The sequence below is a fragment of the Catharus ustulatus genome, chromosome 12 (genome assembly GCF_009819885.2).
Source record: "Catharus ustulatus isolate bCatUst1 chromosome 12, bCatUst1.pri.v2, whole genome shotgun sequence".
NCBI lineage: Eukaryota > Metazoa > Chordata > Aves > Passeriformes > Turdidae > Catharus > Catharus ustulatus.
The window spans coordinates 2814768-2827812 of record NC_046232.1 but is presented as its reverse complement, the minus strand read 5'-3'; the positions used below and the strand labels follow the sequence as shown (position 1 = coordinate 2827812).

Here is a 13045-nt window from a genome sequence, read left to right as displayed (position 1 = left end):
GGGCTGTCGCGGGACCGCAGCCACCTCAGCCGGGGCGCTGAGGGGACACGGGATCACTGCCCGGGCTGTCGCGGGACCGCAGCCACCTCAGCCGGGGCGCTGAGGGGACACGGGATCACTGCCCGGGCTGTCGCGGGACCGCAGCCACCTCAGCCGGGGCGCTGAGGGGACACGGCGCTCTGAGCTCAACCACTCCTTCCAGGAGGAGGAAGCGCCTCTTTCCGCCGGCACAATGGTACGGCCGGCACCTCCGTTCCCATGGTGACGACGCGGCGCCTGCCAGCGCCTGTCATTGGCTGTTGCTGCCGTCAGGGGCGGGGCAGGTTGAGACCCTGCCCAATCGAAAGCCCGGTGGCAGCCGAGGCCACGCCCCTCCGGTTAGGGCGTGGCGGACGCTTCCGGCGCGGCGGGCGCGGGCGGAAGCGGCGGCGATGGCGTCGGGCGGCAGCCATGGGTCCCGCTCGCCCTCCCCGACCGAGCGCCGCCCGCCGCCCTTCCCCGAGCACCGCGGGCTGGGGCCCCCCGACAGCGACTCGGAGGGCGAGGACATCTTCACCGGCGGCGTGAGTGCGGCCGCGGGCGGCGCCCCGCCCCGGGGGCGCTGCGGGGCCGGGCCCGTGTGCGAGGGGTTGCCCGGGACATCCTCCAGGCTTGGTGAAAATAGTGCGAAACACCCGCAAATCCCCCAGGATAAAGGCGGACGGGGCGATGCCTCTGGACTCGTTCCCCTTCAGGGGGACCCTCGTAGGGGGGCTACGGAGAGGGAGCCGTGGGGCTGGATGGGGGTGGGTCATAGAGTGGCTCCCGTGGCTGTGGGATTGAGAGGAGTCTTGTGCTCAGCTGCTCCCCGTTTCCCCCGGATTGTAGCCTCTCCGTTCGTGCAGAACTCCTGCCTAAAGCTGGGTTGGAGCTTGGAGCAGCCTGCTCTGGTGGAAGATGTTTTGTACCCGTGGCAGATGGTGGAAGGAGGTGGGCTTCAAGGTCTCTCACGACCATCCTACAATGGCAACCACAGCTCTTTGCTGCGTAGCTTGTGAGGCTTCACTAGGGGAAGAAGCCCTATCTGCTTTCCAGCGTCATCAGCTCTGGTCCCCTCAACACCCAGAGGGTGCTGGAATGGCTGCCACAATACCTTCAGTTTGTGACTGAGGGTGGTGTGGAGGATGAGGTGACAGGAGGTTTCCAGTATCCCCTGCTCACTAGGGCTTTGTGCTGGGCTGCTGTCTTGGAGGGTTTGGTGGTACTTGCTCAGCAAACCATGCACAAATCAATGCTGAAGGTAGAGGTGTGAAGGGTGTCAGTGTCTTTCCTTGTTTCCAGCAATCTTCTGTGCAGGAAGTGCAAGTTGCTGAAAGTTGTTGGCAGTAATTCATGCTGGTATTGTCCCAGATTTGCTCCAGGTAGTGAGCAGCAGGCAGGACGAGAGGTAAAACACTGACTGGTGCTTTCCCAAGCTGAATCCCAGTCAGCTGAGTTTCCCCAGTCAGTCCCTGGCCTCTGGTCCTTGGGATCAGCCTCTCCATGGAGTGAGGATCTCAGCTAGAGGGGCTGCAGAAACTCTTTCAGCAGCCTGGAGGCTGGAATGCTGTGAGGTTGATTTCCTGTGCTACAGGAGCCTCTGCCTACCTCACCCAGACTTTTTGCAGCCTGCCTGATCCAGCTGGCTGCATAGGAGTTGGTGTCTGTGGCAGGAAGTTCTCCAGGAACATTCTGCAGTTTTCTAGCCTAGGGAGGCCTTGAGCAGGAGATTGTGGCCATGACCAAATGAACCTGCTAGGAATGACCTGGCCAAGCTTCTCCTGCCCCTGATGCAAAGCTGGAGCCTATCACTGCCCTGCTTCTGGTGCAGCTCCTGCCTGATGTCTGTGAGCTGTCCTTGTGTTTCCCCTTTGCAGCAGGTGATATGGGGGAATGTGGGTGGACTGTGACCTTGTGAGAGTGAAACTCGCACTGCTCTGGGCAAAACAGCAGCTGGGTTGTATGTTTGGAAACCTGGGAAAGTTCAACCCTGGGCCCTGCAAGGGGAAGGTGCTGGTACCTATGGCAGGCACCAGGTCCTGGAGATGGTCTGGAACTTCACAGGACCCTTCTTTGGTGAAGAATCGGAGGATTCAGGGTTTGTGACCCCACTGAGTGCTGCGGGATTTCATGGGAATCAGACATCCCTGTGCTGGAAGCGGAGGCTGGTGAGCCACAGTGGCTTATCAGGTGTTTGGTTTTGTTGTGGAAGCCACTGTCATATCTAATGTGTGGCTGTTCTTGTGACCTGGTGGCTTTGCTTGTCTCTGCCCTTGAATGTTAGGAAAACACTTTGTGGGAAGCAAGGGAGGCAGATCTGCCTGGCTGCCAGCACTCAGGCGGCTCAACAGCACCTGGGCATTGCCAACAAGGAAGCATTTGTGTCTGGTTCTACTCAGGTCTGACCCAGACCTCATCTGTCTGTTGGCAGAGTTTGGATCCCTGTGTGACCACGGCCCTTTCTAGGGATGCCCCCAAGGATCAGCTCTTCCCAAATCCCTGTGTGAGTGTCGGGCTGGTACGGGGAACCTCTGCCCCCACATGTGATGTAGGGGAGTGCTGAATCTGGCCCCAGAGATGACTGGTGTCATGTCATGGGCTGATCTAACAAGACCATAGCTCCTCTGTAGCAGCAGATGGAGAAGTAGGAACAGGGCGTGGTGCTTTCATGTCTGAGGAGCTAAATATAAGGCAAACTGGGAAGCAGTTGTGGTAGAAAACCACTTTGTCCATGCACAGTGGGGTTCTTTAAGAGCCTAAAGATTTCCTGGGGAAGCAGAGGAGCTGTGTGGACCCTTTCCTCATAGGTCACCACTGATACCAGTCCTCTTGTTGGCTTGGACACTAGTCTGAAGATCCCTGAGGGCCTGGGGGGATATTTGGCATAGAGGGTGGTCTCTGTTGCCCTCTCTCCATTGCAAACAAGCATAACTTGTGCCTTTAACTGCTGTGATCCAAGCTGGGAACAGTCCTTCCTCTAGGAAAACACCCTAAAATACAGAAGCTCTTGCCATCAAGTGAGTGTTCTGATGGTTTTGTTTTTACCACCTGAAGGCATGAGCCCACCTCAAAGAAAAGCTGCCTCAGCACGGCTTCTCTCCTTCAGGAGCAACGTGATCCGATGGTACTTCCTTACTGGAGAGAGTGCCAAGGAGCTGCTGGTTCAGAGTCTCTAATAGAGCTCCATTTACTGCCCATCAAAGACCTGTTCTGTTCTCTGCTGGGACCTACAGAATAGCACTTGCTGTCCCCTTCTTCCTTGGGATATCTGTCTGCCTGCAAAATGAGGGATGATTTGTGATGCAGGCATCTGTAATGCTGGAGCAGCTCTGTCTTCTGGTGGGGAGGATTGGTTGGCATAAAAACTCTCGGGTGGGCTGTCCCCTTGTCCCCAAGCCTGCTTCCAGCAGCCAGGACGGTCCTTTCTGGGTGGAAACTGGCCCTGGAGTTTGGTGTGGCACTTGATGCCCTTGAAAGTGGCAGAAAGGGTGATGCGGAAGGGCATGGGGTGGTGGACAAGGAAGGGGACAGGTTTGCTGCTCCATCCCTCAGTGTGAATGACCTGTTTTTGACCTTTTAATCCTCTCACAGAGCAACTCCCCAGTCCTGAAAGCAGCATCTCCTCTCCCTGTGAGCAGCTCCTCCAAAGAGAATGGAGTTCATGTGGAGCAGGATGATCAGGACCTATTTGCAGGTGAGTCTGTGTGCACTGGGCCTCTCTCAGCTCCAAGCCAGTGACAGTCCTAAAATATCCATAACCAAAAGCAGGTCATAAGTCCTTATCTCAGGCACGTTTGGTTCTGCTTCCTCTGGTGTTGTGCTCAGGAAGGTTGGAGCAGCCTCCGCCAGGTCTCTAGGATAATCCTGCCACAGGACTGACTGTTTGGGAGCTGAAGAGGATTAAAATGGGGGTTGCTTACGTTACCTGAAGTGTTGAGGTGATGAGTGTCTCCTCAGAGTTAAAGGATTTTTGCTTCTCCACCTTCTCCAGTGGAAGAAGCATTCTTGGGAACAGCCAGGTCTCTACTAGAGAAACAGGAAACACAACCCTCCTCAGCAGGGGGAAATGAGGAGGGCAGACGTTCCCCAGCCCAGGCATGATGGACTGAGAGTCAGTTCTAGATACTTCTGCTAAGAGATGGAAGTTTTTACATCATTCAGGTGAAGTGGTGACCTGGGAAGGAGCCTTCCTCCCAGGCTCGCTCATGTACCAGGTAAAAAATCTGTGTGGCTTTAGTTGCTCCAAGGTGCAGCTCCTCAAGGAGCTGCAACATATCAAGGAGGTGGTCAGTGAGAGCTCATGCCTGGATCCTTCTGGAATAAGAAGTTCATTGGTTTAGCATAATGTTCTCCAGCAGGATTGATCAAATGCTCTTGCTGCAGTGAGGGTGCTTTGTTGTGCTCTTCCCAGTCTCCAGTGCTTACAGGTGTCCTCCCTATGGATTTCTTTGCTGATTAAGGCTGTTGCTACTACCTAGATCCCATGAATCAGAGAATATTTGCAATTGCCTTTCCAGAAACCCCAGGAGAGAGGCTGACCCTTACAAACTTCTTTTGACAGATGCCACTGTGGAGCTGTCCCTTGACAACACGCAGAACAACCAGAAGGAGGTGGCCAAAGCATCCAATCCTTTGCCCTCATTAGACATAGCAGCAAGTTCTTCTGGAAACCTTTCAAAGAGCTATGAGGAGGTGAGAATTGCTCTTTCAAACTGTCCTGTGAGTTTCAAACTGTATTTGGCAGGAACCTCTCTGTGTACTTGGTTGTAAAAGTGAATCTTAAATGATGTAATTAATATGTTATTGCCTTATTGAATGTCCTGATTTGTATCTCGAGCCATCAGTCCACTGGAGTGGGGCTCAGGTCAGCCTGGTGGTATTCCTGCTTGTGTGGAGGTCCAGGTTGCTTCCAGAACTATAATAGTGGTGGATCTGGATGAGAGTCCAAGCTGTGAATTAGAGCGCTGAAGTTTCTTCTTGGGACTGAGCAGTTTGTTCATCAGTTTGGGCAGATAGTGGGCTAGAAATGACAAACCCAGTTTGGGATCCTTACCTGGACATGAGGAGCTGGGAGGCTTTGTAGAATGGTCCTGGCCAGACTAAGATGCTAGAGGTGTCCTGGAAAGGGGGACAAGCTCACTGTAATGGTTTAGGTAGGGTTGAACCCTGGTTTCCTGTTTTTGACTTGCTTTCTCTGTGTGTTTTTTTGAAACAGCTGGAAGAAGAGGAGCAGGAGGACAAATTTGACCTAACTGTGGGAGTGAGTGACCCAGAGAAAGTTGGTGAGTTACTGCAGAGTGAAAGGTTTAGGGGAACCAGGCTTGGCCTGGTAGCTCTGGCCTCTGAACTGTCTCTAAGCACAAATCTGATCCTTGAATAACATCTCTGCTATCTTCAAGAAATGATCCTGTACAAAGCCTAGGGTGAGAATAAGCAAGGCAGAGGCAGGTTCTAGAAAGCCCAGAGCCAGTTTTTTTGGATTCTTGGTGCCTGGCACTGTGGTGACCAACTTGGCATGCCCTCCAGGCAGCACTGCCCTGTGTGGAGCTGGCATGGGGTAAGCAAAATTCCCTTAACCTGAAAGTGAGTGCGTTATTCCATGCTCTGGTACATTCCCTGGAAGCCGGGCTTGCCGGGGAAACAACTCTGGCTTCAAAATAAGAAGCAAGAGGGTTTGTGTCTATTGGGAGAGGGGTCAGAGTGTCATGACCAGCCATGTGGAAGTTCCTGGGGTGCAGAAAACCCAAGGTGACATTTGATCCCAGCCAACAGAGCAGCCTCACGAGTGGCAGCTCCCCATTCCATGGCTTGTGATCTCTGGAACTGAGAGGTATAAATCAGATGTATCTTTAAGAGTAGCAGAGGAGCTGGGAGGATGCCCTTCAGATGAACTGCCAGGTGAACAAGGGGATTTCTGTGTGAGCTGGAGCAAAACTGCCTGTGGTGTTCCAGGATCCAGCCCCATCCAGCCTGACTTGCATCCCATGAATAGACTGTTTCATGTGCCCTACAGTCTCCCAATTGTTGGGGTCTGAGCAGATGTGGGGAGCCAGCCTAGGCACTACTGGCACAAGTGCCAGCTCCTGTAGGAAGTGTGAGGAGGCATATGCAGGTTGGGAAATGGCTGCTGGGCAGTAGTCCAGGGCCAGGCAGTGGGATGCTGCTGCCTCTGATTTTGCAGGAAGATCCAGGGCTCCATCAGACCCAGAATCGGGATCACCAAGGCAGGAAAAGGTCAGGAGCCTTGTGCTTTGTGTTCAGGGAATAGTGGAAAGTGTAATGTTGTGATCCCAACACCTTGTTTCTGTTCTCCGTAGGGGATGGCATGAATGCCTATGTAGCCTACAAAGTGTCAACACAGGTATGTCTAACCCCTCTGTCTAATTTTCCATTATTTTCCATGCTTAAAGGCAGCTGAACTGCATGTCCTTAGCCAAGCCAGCAGTGACCTAAATAAACAGGAGGCCTGAATGCCTCACTCTGTGGATTCAGAAGTTATAATCCACAAAAGGATGAGCCTAGCTGAGGAATAGGGTTGGAATCTATTTGAAAGGAGACTGGCTTTATTTTCACAACCAGTTACTTCTTTGCAGCCCTGGCTGGTAGGGATGTTCAACATTGGAGGGAGCAGCAGGAATGACATCCATTGGGGAAAATTCCTGAGCCCAGGGCTGCTGCTGAAGGTTCTGTGCCAGTAAGAGCATCAGATTGAGCTGACTTGAGCTCAGTGCTCTCTGCAGAGTGCTTTGGACTCCTGGGCAGGACTCTGGAGTTGCTCCAACAGCCAGTACTGACTGCTGGGCTACAGGCAACCTATGGCCTGAAGAAGAGACTAGAGGACTTGTTATCCTTAATTCCTGCTCTGCAAACTCAGTCCAAAGCAATGGTGGCCCCGGTACGCTTTAGGTGACCTGAGGGGTGTGTCCCTATTCCTGAGTGGAGCAGGGATGATGGGATTAGACAGTGGGGAGGGCTTACTGAACAGCCCATGCTGCAGGAACAGCTGCTCATTATTAAATGCCATTAATGCTGCTGGTGGCTCCAAAGAGAACCCAGCTGGGAGGGAAACTCTGGAAAACCTGGGCCCAAACTTGTTCGGTTCACTGCTCATGCCTTGCAGAGCTGGTACTGTCCCACTTCATGCTGCAGGTGCCAGCAGGCAGAGCTGGCAGGGGCAGGCTTTCCTGGAGGAGTGTGACCCAACTGTCATCTCTTCCCCAGACCAGCATGCCGATGTTCAGGAGCAAGCAGTTCTCAGTCAAAAGGAGGTTCAGTGACTTCCTGGGGCTCTATGAGAAGCTGTCGGAGAAACATGCCCAGAATGGGTTCATTGTCCCTCCACCGCCCGAGAAGAGCCTAATAGGTGAGTGAGGAGCTGCACAGCACCAGTGCTGGTCCTTCACAGCTCTTGTGAGTCCTTCTGGTGGTGAGCTCTTGTCCGAGGACTGGTCTAGAGCAGTCTCAGAGCTGACAGGTAAACTGCAGTGTAGACAGGGAAAATAATTGGAGTTCTGTGGCACAGACAAAGCTCTAGATCCATACTTGCAGCTCTGGACTTAAATCCTTGATGGAGTTCACAGATGACTCCCCATCTGCTTGGTGAAGAGTAAAATATCTGTGGTGTCACTGAATTGCTGTTCAGTTGAGTTCAGCCCATTGCTTTGCCTCTTTCCTGAATGCTAATTCCTTGGGTGTGAACAGATTTCAAATTCCCAAAGTCTAATTCCTGTTGTAAGATTCCTCTCCTCCACTGTCACCCTGGTAGTCTGCAATAAACTACTTTACCCTGTGTGTAGAGTTTAGAGCAGCTCATTAATCACATCTTTCTGTATTAGGCATGACCAAAGTGAAAGTTGGGAAAGAAGATTCCTCCTCTGCAGAGTTCCTAGAAAAACGTCGGGCTGCTCTAGAGAGGTATGACCCCATTGGCTGTCCCTGAACTGAGTGAGGGACCTCAGAGAAGTCTGCCAGGTCTGGTCTTCATGCTGGCATCACCAAATTCACCAGGGAGATAGGAAAAATGGTGGAAGAAGTAGAACAGTTGTTGGCTCTGATTTCCAGCTTCCCAACTGCTGTTCTGGAGTAAATACCGAGCTGTGTCGCTGTGATGGCTCAGAGCTGGAGTTGCTACAGCCAGAGTAACTCCTGGAGTTGTTCCTCCCACAGGTACCTACGGAGAGTGGTCAGCCATCCAACCATGCTGCAGGACCCGGACGTCAGGGAGTTCTTGGAGAAGGAGGAGGTCAGTAGTGTGGAGTAAAGTATCCTTGGAAGTGCTGAAGGAAGTGGTACTTGAGCAGCTAAGGAGATGGGATCCTGCAAAGCTCAGCAGGAAGTGGCAGAACCCTGTACAAGTGGGAACTGATGTTGACACCAGGTGCCCACCAAAGCTGCTGAACCATCCCCTCAGCTGGACATGAGGGAGAAAATAAACAAAAGGCTTGTGGGTTGAGGTAAGGGCAGGGAGAAATCACTCAACAGTTACCTCATGGGCAAAACAGAATCATGAAATGGCTTGGGCTGAAAAGGACTTTAAAAAGCCCATCTTGTTTCACCCATTGCCATGGTCAGGAACACCTTCCACTATCCCAGTGTCCAAGCCTCCTCCACTGGCCTTGGGACACTTCCAGGGATGGAGGAGCCACAGCTTCTCTGGGAAACCTGTGCCAGAGCCGCATCACCCTCACAGCTAAGAATTTCTTCCCAATATCCCATCTGTCCCTGCTCTCTGGCAGTGGAAGCCCATTTCCTGTCACTCCAGACTTTGTTCAGAGTCCCTCTCCAGCTCTCCTGAAGCCCCTTTAGGCACTCATTGGGGCTCTAAAGTCTCCCCAGAGCCTTTTCTTCTCCAGGTGAACACCCCTAGCTCTCCAGCCTAGCTCCATCTCCTATGGCAAAGCAAACTTTCCTATTCCTTTCCAGCTCCCAAGGGCAGTAGGAACCCAGACCTTGAGTGGAGCAGGAATAATGAAGATGTTCAACAAGGCTACGGATGCTGTCAGTAAAATGACCATCAAGATGAATGAATCGGACATGGTAAACGTTGGGGCACCTCAGGGTTGTCCCTGTCCTTGCTCCAGAGCCATATGCTCTTCCCAGCTCCAGCTTTGGGTGCAGGGAAAACCCCACCTGTGGGAATCACCTCTGTATTTACCCATTGCAGTGGTTCGAGGAGAAGCTGCAGGAGGTGGAGTGTGAGGACCAGCGGCTGCGGAAGTTGCATGCTGTGGTGGAGACGCTGGTGAACCACCGCAAAGGTGACCGGATCAGCACCGTGCGCTCTGGCATTTGGGCTGGGACAGCCAAACCCTGTGCTGTGCCTGGAGGGGGTCACCAGGGCCAGGTGTCCCAGGGACACACACTTCCAAGGAGGTGGGACAGTGCTATAAAGGACTCTGTCTCTTCCTCCTGGGAGACAGATGTAAAATGGTTACTCCAGTTCTGTCCAGCTCCACAAGCTTGGGATGGTAGCGTGGAAGGGAACCTGTGGGATCATAGAATCTCAGCATGGCTTGGAGGGCTAAAGGGACCTTAAAGTCCATCTCATTCTACCCACCCCCTCCACTATGGGCAGGGACACCTTCCATTATCCCAGGTTGTTCTAAGCCCCATACAACCTGCCCTTGGACACTTCCAGGGATGTGGCAGCCACAGCTTGTCTGAGCAACCTGTGCCAGTGCCTCAGTTCCCTCACAGGGAAGAATTCCTTCCCAATATCCTATTTATCCCTGCCCTCTGTCAGTGAGAAGCCATTTCCTCTTGTCCTGTTCCTTCATCCCTTGTCCCAAGTCTCTCTCTGGCTTTCCTGGAGCCCCTTTAGGTACTGGCAGGGGTTCTGAGGTCTCCCTGGAGCCTTCTCTAGGCTGATCAACCCTAATTCCCTTACCCTATCTTCATGGGACTAAAGGCTGCTATAGCAAATCTGAGCAGAGATGACCTTATTCTTTTTGAGACATCCTCTGGGCTTGGGGATGTTTTCCTTCCTGTTTTGACTGACTTCTGCAAAGCTGTGCTTGTCCTCCCGCTTGGCTGCTTCCCTTCCTTCCCTTCTCCTCATGGCTGGAAGCTGCTAGCTCTGACTGAGCCAGTGCTGGCTCTTCCAGCTGGTATCTCCTGGAGCTATGGAAAGGCAGCTCCAAGGGCTGAACCTGGGGAGCTCCTGGTGTAGCCAGGCCCATCTCCTGACCCTTATCCTGTTCCCCAGAGCTGGCACTGAACACAGCCCAGTTTGCCAAGAGTCTGGCCATGCTGGGAAGCTCAGAGGATAACACAGCCCTATCCCGGGCATTGTCCCAGCTGGCTGAGGTGGAGGAGAAGATTGAGCAGCTGCACCATGAACAGGCTAACAATGACTTCTTCCTCCTGGCTGAGCTCCTGGGGGACTACATCCGCCTGCTCTCGGTTGTAAGGGTAAGGACTCCTTTGCTCCCGCTCCTCGTACCAATCTTAGGCTTAGGGATGCCAGGAGATCTTCCAAACTCAAGCATAGGACATAGCAGAGGGCATGCAGGGCATGGCCTCTTCAGGCACAGAAAACTTGCTGGTTGTCCAGGTGTGCACTGGTTGGAAAATGGTTGTGAGGCCTGGCTATGCTGCTGTTCTCCAGAGGGAATGTGGAACAAGTTCATGGCTTGTGAGTGACCCCAGCTCTTCCAGAGGTGAAGGCTGAAGCTGTAACCTGTGATAGAGGTGGTGAAAGTTGACCTGCCACGTGCCTGCTGCAGCAGAGCCTAAGTCCTGATGCTCCTGAACTTGGGCATCAAGTCCACACAGCCCATTTGGTGCACTAGGAAGAAGCAATCCCATGGGAGTAGCAAGTCCAGTAGGCTGATCCCATCCTGCTACAGAGGCCAGAACACCATATCCTTGGTCCACTGATCCATATGGGAGCTGTGGATGTTCCAGAGCAGGACCCAATCTGTGTTGTGGCTCAACTTTGGTCCAGGACTTCCAGTGTCCCCTTGGTGTCGCCTTGTCAGGAGACCTCTGCCTCTCCTTCCCTCCAGGGAGCCTTTGACCAGCGCATGAAGACCTGGCAGCGGTGGCAGGATGCCCAGACCATGCTCCAGAAAAAGAGGGAGATGGAGGCCAGGCTGCTGTGGGCGAACAAACCCGACAAGCTGCAGCAGGCCAAGGATGAGATCTCAGAGGTAGGGAATGGAGCGTGGGGTCTCTGCTCTGTTCCTGCCCTCCATGCTCCAGTGGGGGACCTTCTGGGCTGGGGAAGGAACCTTCTGGGCTGGGGCACACCTCCTAAGCAGGAGGGACAGCTGTCTGGCCGAGCTGCAACAAGGGCTAAGCCAACCTTGAGTGGGGCTGCAGGAGGGGCTGCTCGTGGTCCTGCCTGCTGTGACCTCTGTGTCAGGGTGGTGACAAGGGCTGGAAGGACTGAGCTCTGCTCCAGCAGCACCTCTCACGTGTACAGCCGTGGCTCCAGACCCCCATGGAGAGGGAAGCAGGAGCTCCTTCTGCCCCCAAACAGTGCACTTCCTGTCTCCGCAGTGGGAGTCCCGGGTGACACAGTACGAAAGGGACTTTGAGCGGATTTCTGCTGTCATCCGCAAGGAAGTGATACGGTTTGAGGTACGTTTAGGGCCACCCTTGGGGCTGACCTGGGCTCCTGCCCCTCCTCCCAGCACAGCAGCATCCCTAAATCCCAACATGTGTGAGCTGGGGTATTGCTGAGGGCTTTTGGCTAAGAGGGGGCTTCCCCACAGGGAATCTATTAAAATGAAGCTGGGTGGGCAAAGATCTTCTGTGTCTGGTGTGCTGGTCTCCTTGGGGGACCCCAGGAGGAACAGGAAAATCCTGTTGGTTTCTCTTTCCCCCTCCCAAAATCTGGAGGGTTTTTGTGGTTGGTCCAGCCTAATGCCCATCTCTTGCAGAAAGAGAAATCTAAGGACTTCAGAAACCATGTCACAAAATACCTTGAGACGTTATTAAACTCTCAGCAACAGGTGAGTGGCCCCTTATGTGATTTTACGTCCAAGTTCAGGCCAAGCTTGTGAATCTCTCAAGCATAACCCCCTGCACTCCTGCACTGCAGCTCCATTCTGAAAGCTCCTGACTCTCTCCCTTTCCTCCCTGCAGCTGGTGAAGTACTGGGAAGCGTTCCTGCCCGAAGCCAAGGCCATTTCTTAATTGGACTGAGAAAACAAATCTGAATTTTGCCTTTTTTTTTTTTTTTTATATACACTATACCTCCTCCTCTTTTCCACGTGAGTGACCCCTCATTCCACATGCTGGAGCTGGTAGAGGTGTCACCCCCAGATGAGCAGCTTGCGACCCAGTAACTCTTCTAACTGTATATTTTTCATTTAGCAACATATATTTTCTTACTGAAGAGAAACTAGTTTCCTGCTTCCAGACAAGACTGGCCGTCAGGGGATTAATGAGATCTGGCAAATATCTATTTTTCAGGCTGGGTTTTAAGGCTCTAATCAATTATCTTACTCCTGCAGTGCCATTAAAGTTCTGTAATAAAACTTCTATCAGGGCAAACAGGCTCTGGGTGTTGAGGGTGTTGGGAGCAGGGAGGGGTAACAGTGCACCCTGTGGAGGGTGAGGAAAGCAGCAGAACCTCCCCCGTGTTGTGATGGGACAGAGGTGACCTTGGACACTACTCTGGTCACTTGTCCCCGCTCTTGATTAGGCTTTGGCTCTCTGCCTTTCTTCTAGCGAAGCCGTTTTTAGGCTCTGAGCTCAGCGGTGCTCTATAGCAAATCTCACTTTGTGGCATTCCCCATAAACCCATGGCAGAGCTCTTAGGGGCGTGGTGCTCCTACCCCCACCCGTATCGGGGGTAGGTTTTGCCCCTTCCCCCCTCCCCAGCCTCGCGTGTGCATTGTTATCAAAACCGATACCCTTTCTGCGTTAAAAAGAGAAAAGGCAACTTGGGCTGACTTCCCTCTTTCTTTTCCCCTTATCCTTGTAAACCGGGTCCCTGCGGCGTCTCTGCTAGTCCTTCCCCCTGTGCTGGACTGGGGCCGCAGACTCGTCCCTGGGGTGTTGGGGGCCCGTGTCCCCG

The 13045-nt window shown here is 53.2% G+C and overlaps 1 protein-coding gene across 2 annotated transcripts; it reads left to right on the top strand.

The window, feature by feature from the left end:
* The first annotated feature begins 414 nt into the window (after nt 1–414).
* SNX1 (sorting nexin 1) lies at nt 415–12519 on the top strand. 2 transcript variants are annotated; one of them, XM_033070589.2, is made up of 16 exons: nt 430–563; nt 2450–2521; nt 3610–3712; nt 4580–4710; nt 5234–5300; nt 6336–6379; nt 7240–7381; nt 7854–7932; nt 8185–8260; nt 8941–9054; nt 9182–9275; nt 10223–10428; nt 11025–11168; nt 11521–11601; nt 11904–11975; nt 12109–12519. In XM_033070589.2, exons 1-16 carry the CDS (start codon nt 432–434, stop codon nt 12157–12159), a joined length of 1608 nt encoding a protein of 535 aa, XP_032926480.1. In that variant the 5' UTR covers nt 430–431; the 3' UTR covers nt 12160–12519. The 2 variants fall into 2 exon arrangements, with proteins under 2 accessions (XP_032926481.1, XP_032926480.1); XM_033070590.2 differs by lacking the exon at nt 2450–2521 and having other exon boundaries at nt 415–563.
* Nucleotides 12520–13045: the final 526 nt, after the last annotated feature.

Excerpts from the sequence above, each read along its gene's own strand:
- SNX1 (XM_033070589.2), top strand. The coding sequence starts at position 432 with ATGGCGTCGGGCGGCAGCCATGGGTCCCGCTCGCCCTCCCCGACCGAG. Across the intron at positions 564-2,449 it reads AGGACATCTTCACCGGCGGC|AGTTTGGATCCCTGTGTGAC; the intron begins GTGAGTGCGGCC and ends GTCTGTTGGCAG. Across the intron at positions 11,976-12,108 it reads TATTAAACTCTCAGCAACAG|CTGGTGAAGTACTGGGAAGC; the intron begins GTGAGTGGCCCC and ends TCCTCCCTGCAG.